Source organism: Phascolarctos cinereus, unplaced genomic scaffold, assembly GCF_003287225.1.
Source record: "Phascolarctos cinereus isolate Bilbo 61053 unplaced genomic scaffold, phaCin_HiC Scaffold_5;HRSCAF=322, whole genome shotgun sequence".
Taxonomy (NCBI): domain Eukaryota; kingdom Metazoa; phylum Chordata; class Mammalia; order Diprotodontia; family Phascolarctidae; genus Phascolarctos; species Phascolarctos cinereus.
Window position 1 is genome coordinate 192,539,632 of NW_027555958.1, and position 14,305 is coordinate 192,553,936.

At 36.0% G+C, this 14,305-nt stretch overlaps 1 protein-coding gene across 5 annotated transcripts in view; it reads right to left on the bottom strand.

The window, feature by feature from the left end:
* SENP6 (SUMO specific peptidase 6) overlaps positions 1–14,305 on the bottom strand; it is a 117,952-nt gene that overhangs the window by 24,846 nt on the left and 78,801 nt on the right. For all 5 annotated transcript variants that reach the window (XM_021000199.2, XM_021000197.2, XM_021000198.2 and 2 more), the window contains 3 exons: positions 12,862–13,243; positions 5,521–5,753; positions 3,676–3,846 (listed from right to left, as the gene is read on the bottom strand). In XM_021000199.2, coding sequence (XP_020855858.1) covers positions 3,676–3,846; positions 5,521–5,753; positions 12,862–13,243 — 786 coding nt within the window. The remainder of the gene's footprint in view (positions 1–3,675; positions 3,847–5,520; positions 5,754–12,861; positions 13,244–14,305) is intronic.

Below are 14,305 nucleotides of genomic sequence, written 5' to 3' on the forward strand. Positions count from 1 at the left end.
GTGACATTACATACAAAAGCTAATGAATCTAGTAGTCTAGTGGTCAATAAATCCTATCATCCCATATAAAGAGGCAGGGACAGATAAAGAATGAATTGAATGAAGCAATGAATAAAGCAACCTGCGGAAATCAGGTTTAGACTAACACATCACATTATATACTAAGATAAGCTCCAAATGTATACAAATACTTAGATATGTTCCAGAGGACTCTATGATTGCAGAGGATCTGTGTTGAAACAGGTTACCTGAGTGAGAGATGCAATGGACCTAAGATGTAGAATTAAGACATGTTTTTGGACATTTCAGGGGGGATGTAGTGAAAGGGAGAGAAAATAAATTTCTGTTTAAAAAAAAAATACAATTGGGAAGAGAGAAGAGAACTCTCCCCACATCAATGCAGATTTGTATCTTACGGTCTTGGAAAGTTGTAGAAGTGTAATAAGACATTACTTTCATTTGATCCATACAACAACCCAGGGAAATTGGTGCTATTATTATTATCTCCACTTTACAGATAACAAAACTGAGGCAGACAGTGCTTAAATGACTTGTCCAAGTTTAGATGGCTAGCAAAATTCGAATTCAGGCCTCCCAGCTTCCAGGTACAGCACTCTACTCTTTTGTCACCTAGTTATTTCATCCAAGATATTTGTAAGGTCTGACTACCTCAGCTAGTGATCTACCAAAGTGAGCAATTGCTTTTTTTCCTGCATGGATTTCTAGGCTGCTCTCTTTTGAAAGGCCACAGATATTCTGGGCATGACATATCCTACCATGTTATCTGCAAAAAGGAACATCTGGATGAAACATCTACAGGGATTCCTTCATTTGTAATCTGTGTAAGACAATCTCACTAATGATGAATAAGATCTGGTGATCCTGTTTACCTCTTTTATGCTTCTCTTGATAATTGTAGAGGGTCACTTAAAGTTACCTCTGTGGTATCTATCAAGGATTCTTGAATGGTTCATGGAGGACTCATTTTCCTCTACCAAATCAAATGCTTTAAAACAAACAATAAACATAGTGCTATACTGTATTCCATACACTTTTGACAAAAGTGACTAAAGAGATGGCACATTGTAAAGAATTATCTTTAGGCTCTTTTCAAATGATTATAATATGGCAGGATCTTGAGATTCCTAATCATCTTGGCTTGGGAACAGTACAGCTTTTTCAATGTCATTGCTAAAAGTGGTGTCCAGAATAGAATAGACTATTCTAGGTGGGTTATAAAAAGAGATTCACACCTCCCTAGTCATTGATACTATGCATCTCTTAAAGCAGTCTACCAGTATATTAGCTAGCCATACTTCTTTCAACTATTTGATATTTGAATCCAAGTATAATAATATTTATCACTATCTTATAGATTTGGTCTCTAGCAACACTCTAGATTATGATTCTGTCATCTGTTATGTTAGTCACTCCATCTAGCATTGTGTAATCTATAAATAAAAGTAAGACTTTGGTCAAGTCACTGATAAAAATGTTAAACAACAAAGGTTCAAGCATAGATTCCCGGCCACTGCAATAGATATCTTCTTCCAAGATGACAATGAATCATTAAAAATAATTGTTTAGATCCAACTCTTTAACTAGTTCTGAATAGAGTCACTAACATGGTAATACAAAATAAGAGAATAACTTCACATGGACTTCATTATCTCTGTATCTAAAATGTACTACAAGAAGAAGTAGAAATGGAACTAAAGGGCATTAAACAAAGAATAGCTACACCTACTAAAATATACGTACTCAGAGAAAGTTTGTGCTGAAGGTGACAATTTCAAGGCACTCCAGGAATCCATTTTCAAATTATCTTAAAAAAAAATATTCCTTCTTGACCATTTCAGATTCCACTAGGAAAAAGTAATTATATATGGTCAAGTCCTACAAAAGCTTGTTTTCCTATAGCACTGTTCTCATTGTGTCAAGTGGATATGTAGAGCTCTCTAAATGAGACCCACAAATTCTCATGAGTTCAGTCTAGCCATCCACAAATGAAAAACCAAATGGATACAAAATAGCTATTGTCCAGACTATCATTCATAACTAGATGAACTTTTATCAAAGTCTGCTGTCTAAGTAGCTACGCCATGGACAGAAATGAAGATAGGCAATTAAAAAGAAGATACTGGAATGCATTTTAGAAAATATAGTGATTTTGATGACCTAAAGCTTCTCCCTGAAAGTCTCTTCTTTTGAATGCCACTACTGGCATGAAAATCATGTAACCCAATGATTTCAGAATAACTAAATCTGTAGGTGACCTAATAAGCAAGATTCATATAACTTTCAAAAGACCATAGGATATTACCAAGTATTATTTATGAGAAAGAAATATAATAACAGACTTCAAATACATGCTTGGTCAGAAAAGATATGGCCCAATCAGGCAATAAAAGTGAGCAATAGCCTTCCTAAAACTTTCAATTACACCCCCCCCCACCCCCAGCCAAATTTAAAAAAAAAATTTTTTTTTAAAGGGATGCTAGCATTGGGCAAATCTTCTATAGACTTATAGAAGGAAAATGTAAAAAGTTATATAGAACTGAAAAAGGTCAGTGAGTTATGGTCTTATCAAGTGAAGGGCACACCCACCTCACTGAAATCACATATCAAAGTTTGTAAGGTCAGAAAGACACAAATATATTGTTTTTCTTTCTTTCCTTCTTTTTTTCTTTCTGTTTGGGGGTTCAGGGGGTGAGGCAATTGGAATTAAGTGACCTGCTTAGGGTCACACAGTTAGTTAAGTATCATGTGTCCAAGGCCAAATTTGAACTCAGGTCCTCCTGACTCCAGAGCCGGTACTCTATCCACTGTGCCACCTAGATGCCCTGTCAAATACTTTCTAAAAACACAAATGACTTGTTGGGAATACAGAGGCAAAAAGAATGTCTTGGGGCACCCTCTATATGGTACCACACTTTCTTGGATATTGTAAATGACTGAAAATTTATACCTACGTTTTTCTTATTAGCTCCCTTAATAATCTTTGAACATATTATGATTCTGAAAGTACATTTGTTTCTCCTCCCCCCATTAGGTTGTTAGCACTACATCATCAAACAACTCCTTCTAATTGCTCAAATAAAGTTACCTTGCTAGGTTTCTCTGGACTCTTGTGTTTGTATTTCAAAGTTCCTACTCAGCTGCGGTCTTTTCATCAGAAAGGCTTGAAAGTCTTTATTCCATTAAAGGTCCATTTTTTCCCCTGTAGGATTATACTTAGTTTTGCAAGGTAAGTTATTCTTGGTTGCAAGCCTTTCTCTTTTGCTTTTTGAAATACTGCATTTCAAGACCTCCTATTTATGGTAAAAGCTACCAGATCCTATGTGATCCTGATAGTTCTTTGGTACTTAAACTGCTTCTTGCTGGATGCTTGCAATATTTTTTCACTAATTGAGGAGCTTACCTTTTTGACTATGCCATTCGTGAGACTCTTCCTTGTGGGATTCCTTTCAGGAAGGATCAGTGAATTCTTTCTGTCTGTACTTTGCTCAAGTGACAGAGGTGTACTATGAACTGAATTTGAAGTTAGGAAGTTTGAACTTATAAAATCAAAGCAAATTATTATCATTGTATACTGGCTATAGATACAGAGAGAGATTTTTACATTGCAATTTAAAATCTCATTTAGATACGATAAAAAGCAAAGAATGTACTCACAATTACAGGCTCTGCTACCATACGCCGCAAAGTTCCTATTCGTATACTTCGACAATGCAGAATGACACTTTCAAAGTGACTTTGGAAATTTAAAGGCGTAGTATCAACTAAAGTTTCTGGAGAAGTAACTTTACGACGTTTTAGGGGTGTATTTGGTACAGAATTGCCAAACTGGAAGAAAAGAATAATTTCTTGCTTGAGTTCTTAAAAATTGGCCCCAAAATCATCAACTTCTATATTCAAGAGTAACATCCAGAAGAAATTAAGTTTTTATAACATAATTATGTTCATCCTATAATATCCTAACTAAATGAAACTTATGGAGTGTTCTCTATGGTATTACTGAATTTGAGCCTCATGACAATCAATCCTCAACATTCAAATGTTTAACTTTAGCGACTTCAAGCAGCTGCATGAAAATGAAACTCACTGTCTTCTTTCATTCCCATCCTCCCCTAACTACCTGTCCTCCCTCCTTTCTGTTGAAAGTACCACCATCTTTGCTGTCATTCAGGTAGACGACCTCACATATAAAATCAACTTACAAGTGTAGTTGATTCTCCTTTTCTGTTCAAAAATATTCAAGGACTTTCTGTTGCCTCTGTATATTCTGATAATATGCAACTTTTCCTAACACAGTAATCATGAGTGTTTTTTTTTAATTATTAGTAGTAACCTGATTTTCAGTGTTGGCAACTGTGTACATTAGTGGCTACCTGCAATAGAGGGAAAAAAAGGAGAGGTGTGATGCGTGTAAGTCTGTGGAGTAGCTGGTATTCTACTAGATGCTCCACTAGTCTTGTCTGCCTTTAAGACTTCAAGTTTTGTGTTGCAGTTATGCCCCTAAAGCACAGCTCAAGTACTTTGGGCACTACGCCCACTAGTGCAAAGTCAGTAATGTTGCTTAGTAAGAAAATAAAGGTGTTAGATAAACTTCATGCTGGAATGTCTGCAGCAGCTGTTGGTGGTGAGTTTGGCATGAAAAAAATCAATGATTCTTTCTGTCTGCAAAAAGGAGAAAAGTATTTGTGTATAATGAGGGAACTGACAAAAAGCAACAAAGTTTGTGGGTCAAGGAGATGATAGTCACCCCCACTCTCTCAACCCAAGGCTTGAACTTTTCATCAAGGAATAGTTCAGTCAAAAGGGAGTTATTATCAGAATTAACATTTTGTTAAAGTATTATATGTAGAAAAGTGTGTTTACAGCATTCTAGATAAAGATTAGTTTTTGGTGGTCACAGGAACCTAAATCCCTGTTTCCTACAGGTTCAACATATATCAACATGTATTTTTTACTGTTGTGCTGTTTTCTAGGAATGTAAGAATCCCTGTGAAAGTTGGGGATTAACTGTAAGTTCTACTATCCCTCTTTTATAGATGAGAAAACTGAAATTCAAGATACATTCAATGATTTTGCCATGGTCACACAGCAGGTGTTAGAGGTAGGATATGAACTCAAGCCTACCTGCCTCAAGAACAAAAAGATAATAAATACTATTTGGTTTGATAGTAAATCATAGCCAAAATTAATGTATAAAAACTAAAGTCCTTAAATCAATTTATAATTTTTCAAGATGCCTTCTCTTTGAAAAACAGGCAAATTAGTGCATGATTATTTAAATTAAAAAGGATCTTTCCTTTTCAAAAGGATAACTCCTTTAGAAACAGAAACTCACATGGAAGATTCAGGTATTTAACCTCAGATTCAGAGTATACTATGTGCTGAGCACTCTATGTTCCTTGACCACAAGGAGCTTAATCCACTCCTCATAACCACTGTGAAAGTAGATGGGTGCACCTACATAGTGTTTTGAGTCCTAGGCATTCACTAAAGACAGAATACCTGATCTTTCATTCTTGCTTTTCTTGGTATTGTGACCACCAGTTCTGATTCTGTTGCAGTACTTCTCCCTCTATGTTCTAATCCACAGCTATTTTCTTTTAGTGCAGCTTCTACTTTTCCTGTAGAGGGTGCTGGGGAGGAACGTGCTGAATCTGCAGGTCGAGGTGATATACTTTCTCTTCTATTAGTATTCCCACTGTCAACGTCATCCTCATCATCACTGGACAAAATTACTAGAAGAGAAATAGATGCTTAAGGCATTTTGCTTTCAAATTTTGTTTCAAAAATACAAATATGTTATGACAGTTGGCAAATATGCTAGACAACATTTGCTTTTTCTCAGGCATTATCCACTACCACTCTGAATGACGGAGTAGTTAACTAGGAGCAGTTAAAGCAGGAACAGAGAAACAATGGTGACATTTTCTAAAAAAGGTCAAATCTGCTCCTTTCCCTCTCCCCCATTGTAATACAAATGAAAATACAGATGCAAATTATAAGCAACTCTCACAGGAGATATGTTATTAGGGAAAAACTAATGAGCAAAAGAGGAACATACCAGAAAATCCTGCACACAGTAATCTGTTAATAAATAGTACCACTAATTTCTTTGTGAATTATTCCTTACTATCTCCTCCGTAAAACAAAAACTTGTATTTTGTAAGACAAATCATTAAACCTGATATTCAGTTTTCCAGACAGGGGAGATGAGATTCCCCTTGAAACTAGAAGAACCTACTTAGGGTCATGGTATGTAAATTCAATTTGGCTCCATATTTATTTATTAAGCACCTGAGCTAAGCACTAGAGATAGAGATTTTTTTTTAAAATTCTGGTACTGAAGGACTTTAGGAGGAAAAGGGTGGGATGTAACATGTACACAGACAAAATATTAAGTTAACTGAGGAAAGGGATTGTCTTCACTTTTGTATTTATCACTTAGTAAACATTTAATAACTTTTGTTATTTCATTCATTTAGCCTTGTAACTAAAGCCCTATACAACTTGGATCCAACCTATTATTCCTTTTTTTTTTTCTTTTTGCTGGGCAATAGAGATTAAGTGACTTGCCCAGAGTCACCCAGCTAGTAAGTGCTGTGTGTCTGAGATCACATTTGAACTCAGGTCCTCCTGACTTCAAAGCCAGAGCTCTAACCACTGTGCCACCTAGCTGCCCCCCAATCTTTCTTTCCAGGCTCACTGGACATTATTTCCAACCCCCTCCCCATAATGTTATTGATGAAGCCAAACTGGCCCCTCTTTAGGCTCCTCATAGAGGAACACACCACAGCACAACTCTAAGCTTTTACATGGGCCCCCTATGCCTAGGATAAATTGCCTCCTTACCTTCATCTCAGAGTTTCCCTTCTATTTTAAGATACATCTCAAGTACTGTTGTTGCCATGAACCCATTCCTGGTCCCCTCCAATTATTAATGTCTTTCCCTTCCCAAACTACCTTGTATTAGTTGATTTAAATTTTTATCTATTCACTTTTATATTTATGCTACACATTTTGTCTCCCCAGGAGACTATATGCTACTTATTGCTACTTTATTCCTTTTACTTGTAGCCCTTAGCATTAGTTTTTGTATTTGTACCCTCTAGCATTAGTTTTCCTAATTTTTTTTTGGTTGTTGTTCTTAAGTCTTGGTCATGTCCAATACGAGAATTTGTTTTGTTCAAGTATGTGTATTTGTTACAAGACATGTTTTTCCCCCCTTTTAGATAAGGAAAGATGATGGGAATTAGTAAGGAAGAAAAAAATGCCTGTTAACTGAAATAAAATTTTTTTTAAAAAGAAAGACAATGCACCAAAGCCGAAGTTTTTAAGAGTTAGGGATTTTAAGAGATGAAGTTGGAGAAGAAATACATTTTAGGAATGGCACATAGCTAACACAAAGCACAGTAATAGAATATTAAGTTCAAGGTAAAAACTGGCAGGAACAAAGAATATATAAAAGGAAATAAATATGGAAAGGAATATTGAAGCCAGAATGTGGGGTGCTTTAATGCCAGGTAGAATAAATAATTGAAACATTTATTAAATGCTTAATAAGCAATTGGGGAAGTAAAGACAGTTCCTGACATCAAGGAACTTATATTCTAATACGGCAAGACAAGATATGTAGGGGGTCTGATGGTTGGGAGGGATATATTGGAAACTGGGAAAATTAGTGAGATGACTAGCCACAGGGGAGTAGACCAATACACCATTTGAAGGAGCAATGATTTGATTATATTTCCAGACCTAGGGTGGCGGAAAGAAGACTTTACACAATGGCATGCTGGCTAAAGGGTATATATTTTATCCTAAAAGCAACAGAAAGCCCTTGAATATTTTTGAACAGGAAAGGAAAATGGTTAAAAATATTAATTTGGCAATTTAAAAAGGACAGACTGGAAAGGGGTAAAATAGAAAGGGAAACCAATAAAAGACTACTGCAGTAGACTAGCCAAAAGGTGATGAATACTTGGATTAGGATAATTGCTAGGGGCAGAAAGAAGGGTAAGGATGGGAAAGATGTGGCAGAATAAGAATCAACTACACTTGTAAATTGATTTTATATGTGAGGTGGTCTACCTGAATGACAGCAAAGACGGTGGTACTTTCAACAGAAAGGAGGACAGGAAGTTTGGGGAGGGTGAGAGTGAAAAACAATGAGTTTTATTTTGAGGATTTGAGATGCATATAAGATATCCAGACAGATGTCTAGAAGTCAACTGATAATGCAGGACTAGAGTTCAGGAGATAAATTCAGGTCAGATCTATGGATAGTTGAGTATTTCTATAGGGATGATAATGATTTTATTTTCCATAAATTTAGAGAAAATGTATAATGAGTAGAGAGAGGGCCTAGGACTGAGCAGTGGGGGACACTCATGCTTCACAGGCAGAAAGATGGACAGGGGTCCAACTTTGGGGACTGATAATGACTAGAGAACAATGCCACAAGAGCTAAAAGAGAGAATATCTATGAAAAGAGGGTTGTTTGAAATGACAAAAACCCACAAAAAGGTCAAGGATGAAAAAGACTGAGGAAAAAGTCACTAGATTTAGCTGTTCAGCAGGGAGTAAAAATTACTACTGGTAACACTGAACAGGATTTCAGTCAACTGCTGGATTTGGAAATAACACTACAGAAGACTAAGATGTGAACAGGAGAAAAGGAAATGAATTCTTTCTATGAGATTGTTGGTAAAAGGAGATTATCTTGAGAAGATGTCAGGTTGTCAAGGTTGTTGTTAGAGATGAGAGAGACCTGGGAATATAGCACAGGGAAGGAGTTGGTAGAAAACTAAAAGTGACTAAAAAGGACAGGAATAGGAAGAGACGGGATAAAGTTCCTGAAAGAGACAAGCAATGAAAACAAGAACAACAATAAAGGGGCTAACCTAGGCAAAGAAGACCATATTGGCCAGAAATCAAGGGAAAAGAATAAAGAATAGAGGATGGTAGAGAGGGGCTTTAAAAAAGAGAGGAGAGCTCTCTATAAGTGAATCAATCAATCAACATTTATAATATCTATTATGTATAAGGTTCTAGGGATGCAAAAACTGAAGTGAGATACCATCTATCATTGAATTAACATTATACAGTCTAGTACATGGTCAAAGACCTGTAGATAGAGGATATTTACAAAATAAATATATAATTGAAGGTGGGGGATAAGTGGGATACTAACAACAAATAAGAAAGGTTGCAGAAAGAGATGGCACTTGAACTGAGATATAATGGGAGCTAGGGATTCTAAGATCCAGAGACAAGGAGGGAAAGTATTCCAGGAATGGGGGAACTTGTACAGACACAGAAATGAGAAATGAAGTATTCTGTGTATAGGTGAAGCAAGTAAACTCTTAAGTTTGGAGTAGATATGCTGCATCAAGATTGCAAAATGATTTAAATACTAAATAAAGGAGTTTATATCTTTTCTTAAATAATCATGAGGAATCACAAAGATTTCCTGAGCAGGTCAGTGGCATGGTAAGACCTGCACTTCAGGAATATCAGTTTAGTAGCTGCATGGAAGTTGGATGGTAGAGGGAGAGAGGGCTGAAGAAGAGAGTTCAAGTTAAATAGTGCAGGGGAGAAGCGATGAAGGTTCAGACAAGGGTGGCTGTAGTATGAATAGAAAAAAGGAGAACCCAGTAAGATGAGACGGAACTGACAAAACTTAGCAACTAGATATGGGAATGAGATAAGATCAGAAGATCTTACTGAGTTTTCAAAACTAGATGACTGGAACAAATGTTGATAAACAATACAGAAAGTTAGGAGGGAAGGGAATTTAAAAAGAAAAAAAGTTCTTTCCCAGTGAAGATTCCAATTAGAGTGTTGGAGGCCTCAAAGAGGAGCTTAGGAAAGATGAGAGTAGAGTTGGATACATAGATTTGTGAGTTAATTGCAGGAATAATAGGGGAAACTCACAGGAGCTGATGAGATGAGTACAGGGAGTGAAGAGGAAAGAGCAAGGACAAAGCCCTGAGATATACTCATACATAAGAGGAAGGACACAATTGACTACCAAAAGAGACCAATGATTCATTAGACAGGTAAAAGAAGAACCAGGAAAAAACACTGTCATAAAAACCAAGGGAAAAGGTAAGGTAGTGGCCACTGTGCATATGATTATGTGACTGAAGCCCCAATCTTTGTAGAAAGAGTCAGCAAAGTGAAGATATCAGAGGACTTATGGGCAGCCAAGAAAATTACCATCTACAGTGCTCAGTATACATGCAAGTATCTTACGAAGACAATGTACTGAATGAAGTCTTAAGGAAGAATGAGGACTAAGGCCAATTGGATTGGGCAATAAAGAAGTCACAGTGACCTTACAGAGATTTATTTTAACTGAGTAGGAGTAGAAGCAAGATGAAAAAACAGATACTAAATTTTTCTCTCTTCAATTTTCTCAAAGAGGAGGCAAGGTTATCTGTTGAAAAATGGAGTGGCAACAGCATATGGTGGTGCTTAAAGAGGCTAGAGGCTTGAAACAGGAGCTGGTGTTTGATATAGCCAATATGGGCAGAAAAAAAAGATTACTGTGCAACAGTGATTGCTTCCAAGCTCTGGATCTAAGAGCCCTACCTACCAGGAACCCTTGATGACAGAGCATGGCATAAGTGTTGAGATGATAGCATCAGCATCCATATCTTTTTACTCCAAATACCAGGAAGTAGGTGTGTAGTTTATATGTCTCCCTTCTTCCCTTTCTTCATGGATCTAGACTAAACTGACAGTAAATAAAAGCATTATAAACATAATAAAACCTAAGAGTCTAAATGTAGAGGAAGCAAAAATAGAAAGAATCCACCAATCTCTCCTCCTGAAAGAAACTCCAAATGAAAACTCTTAGGAACATCATAGTCAAAATCCAAAGCTTTCAAGTCAAAGACAAATACTTTAAGCAGCCAGAAAAAAGAAAGAACTCAAGTGTTGAGGAAGTCACAGATCATAACTTTAGCAGTCACTACTATAAAAGTGCAGATAACTTGGAATATAATATTCCAGAAGGAAAAGGATGTAAACCAAAATAACCCAATAAAACTAAATATAATGCTACAGGGGGGAAATGGACCCTTGATTTAAGAGGACTTCTAAGCACTACTTTAATGATGAAAAGACTAGAGCTGTGTAGAAATTTTCAAATTCAAACAGAGGAGTTAAGAAACAAAAATGTAAACATTAATGAAAAATTGTAATTGATTAAAAAATGATAAGTTGCTTTCATTCTACTATAGAGAGATGATAGGGCTCAGAGGAAGTTAGAGAACATTATCTCATAATCACACTGCATAAATAGACTTTATACAAATAAGAAAAGGGTGAGGAACAGCCAATATTTCAAACTAACTAGAAGATGGATTAAGGAAAGGAGTAGTCCTAAGCAAAGCAAACTCTGTAGTACCAAAATATTCATAACTCTTTTTGAATTGGCAAAGAATGGGAAAGGGAGAGGTGAGGGGGTGTACTCATGTATTGGAGAATGGCTGAAAAAATTCTGGTATATAAATAGAGTATTATTGTTTTGTAAGAAATGATGAGGGGAATGGCTTCTGAGAAACTTGGGAAGACTTGTATGAAGGGAGACAGTGAAATGAACAATCAGGAGAATGGCTTGCACGATGTCAGCAATATGGTAAAGGTAAACAACTGTGAAAGAATTAGGACACCATCAGTGTAATGATCAAGCATAATTCCAGAGGATAATAATAAAACATACTACCCACTTCATGATAAAGAGAACTCTGATTCTATCTGTCTCTGCATATGTCATGGATAATATGGAAATTTATTTTAATTGACTATTTATGTTTGTAATGGTGTTTGTTTTTCTTTAGCTCTTGGTGGGAATAATGAGGGGGGTTGAGATGAAAAGGCAGATTTTGGCTGACAGAAAAAAAAATAATACAAAAAAAAAGAATTGACAAAAGAGAGTTTCACAAAAACTTGGAAAAGGCTTGCATGAATTGTGAATTATTAGCATTGTGTAAAACAACTGAGATTTATTAAAATTCTGACTAAAATGTCCAGACATTTTTATTTAAATATTAAATTCCAAGGATATACCCTAAGACAGGGGTGGGAACCTGACCCAAGAGGTCTAACAACAAAAAGAGAAAAACTACATATACAACAAAACATTCTAACAGTAGTTTTATGGCAGCAAAGAACTAGAAACAAAGTAGATGCTGCCAACTAGGGAATGGTTAAACAAGTCATGATATATGATTGTAATAGTATATTACTGCTTTAAGAAAGATTAAGATGAATGTAGAGAAGAACTGATTCTGTGTAAGCAAAACAAAGAAAACAAACACAATGCCTAAACAATGTAAATGGACAACAATAAAGTAATTGAAACAGTGTTAAGAAATTACAAATATCAAGCTTCAACCTAGAGAAGAGATAAGACAAGGAGGAAGGTCCCGGCAGAAGGTAGGAGACTAGAGGGTGGAAGATGGCATGTAATGTCAGACTTTTTCAGTGTATTTATTCTGCTGAAGTTATTTTATTTTTTTCTTCCTTCCAGTCTGTGTTTACAAAGGATGAATCTCCGGGAGGGAGAAAGGATATACACTGGGAAAAGCTGGCAATTTTAAAATAAAATATATCAGAGTGATTCATTAAGAAAAACAGCTAACTTGCTTTCCAATTATTCCAATCAAACAAGCAGCCTTTTATCACCTGCCATATCCTCCTTTACTTAAATTGAAAAAGGACAAAAATCCTCAAAAAACCAAACCATTTTAAGACTTAAGGGAATATCCTAAGAAATTATTTTTTATTTTAGAAAAAGTGTTTAAAATAAGAAGAGATACAAAATAAAAGCATACTTACTTGGATCATTTAGATCAGATGGTTTTGTATTCCGTTTTCTTAAGTTTGTAATTTGGGGTATTTTTGCACCAGGTAAAAGGATTTTTCCGTTTGACTGTAGAAAATTCTGTCCAACATAATCATGACTCACAATAATATCAACTGGAACCTTTCCCAAAGTATTGCCATAAAATTTTTTGGCATTTAGTCCAGTGTTTTGAGACTTTTGTCCTCCTGAATTATGATGAATGGATGTTCGTGATAAAGGTACTGCTGCTTCATTTAATGCTTGCCTACAATTTCTTTGTAAATCCTTAGAAAAAGTAACCCCGCAGTTTTGGCATTTGGTTTGATTTTTTCTTTCTTTCCCGCACTGTGGACAATATTCAGTTTGTGCAGAAACCTAAAATTCCCAAAGAAACAGGGAAAAAAAAAGATGTCTCCATCAACAGCAAAACCCTGAAAACACCTCAAAAATAACGCCCCATTTACTTTTACCAGCAGCACACCAACTAAGAATCTTGTAAATAGGAAAAAGAAAAAGGAGAAAGTTAAGATTATCTATTGGGAATGAAGAGGTAGCTCAGAGTAAGGAAGATCCAGAGGTTCAAGTCTCCCCTTTGACACATATTGTTTGTATGATTCTGGGCAAGTAACTTAACCTCTCAGTGCCTCAGGGCATAGCAAGTGCTAAACTGCATTGGTGAAACAATTTCTTTAACTGCACTTTCCTATCTCAATGAAATTAAAGGCCTAGTTCAGAAAAAAAAATTGGGACAGGAGAGGTCGGAGGCTGTTCCATAAAATACATTGGCTGAAACTTCTTGAACACCCTTTATATAAAATACGTAAGATCAAGAAGGAAATCCATTATACTGTAATATAATGATCAAGTTACATTAAAAAAAAAAAAGGCCACGGATTCCCTGAAATCTAACCATAGACCCCTTGGGTTCCACAGACCTTAGGTGAAGACCTCCTCATATAACCCATTACACCCTGTGTATGCAGAGGTACAGTAAGCCCACAGAGTCCCTCTATGGGGTTAAGATCCATAGAGATTGAATGATTTAACCAAAATACACACAACTGAGCCAGAGGCAAAGTCAGGGCCATTAAGCCAGAGTGCATCTCCTCATCACATTGCTATAAGGCAAGCCCTTATTTTCCCATTTGTACAAATACAACAAATTCGCTCTAATTATCCTTAAATAAGTTACCAGTGATACATATAGATTAAATGAAGATAATCTAATGAGATGGGCCACCCCAATCTTTCTCTCCAAGGAACATAATTTGTTATAGTAAATGAAAAGACCCTAAGAACATTAATATATGGAGCAGAGGAAGCTCAAAGCTGTCCTGCTGTGTTGGAGCAAAGGTGACGATTACCATAGGAATATGGTAGCTGAGTGGTAATGATAAGTTTCCATGTCAAAATACTTAAATAATCTTCTGCAAACAA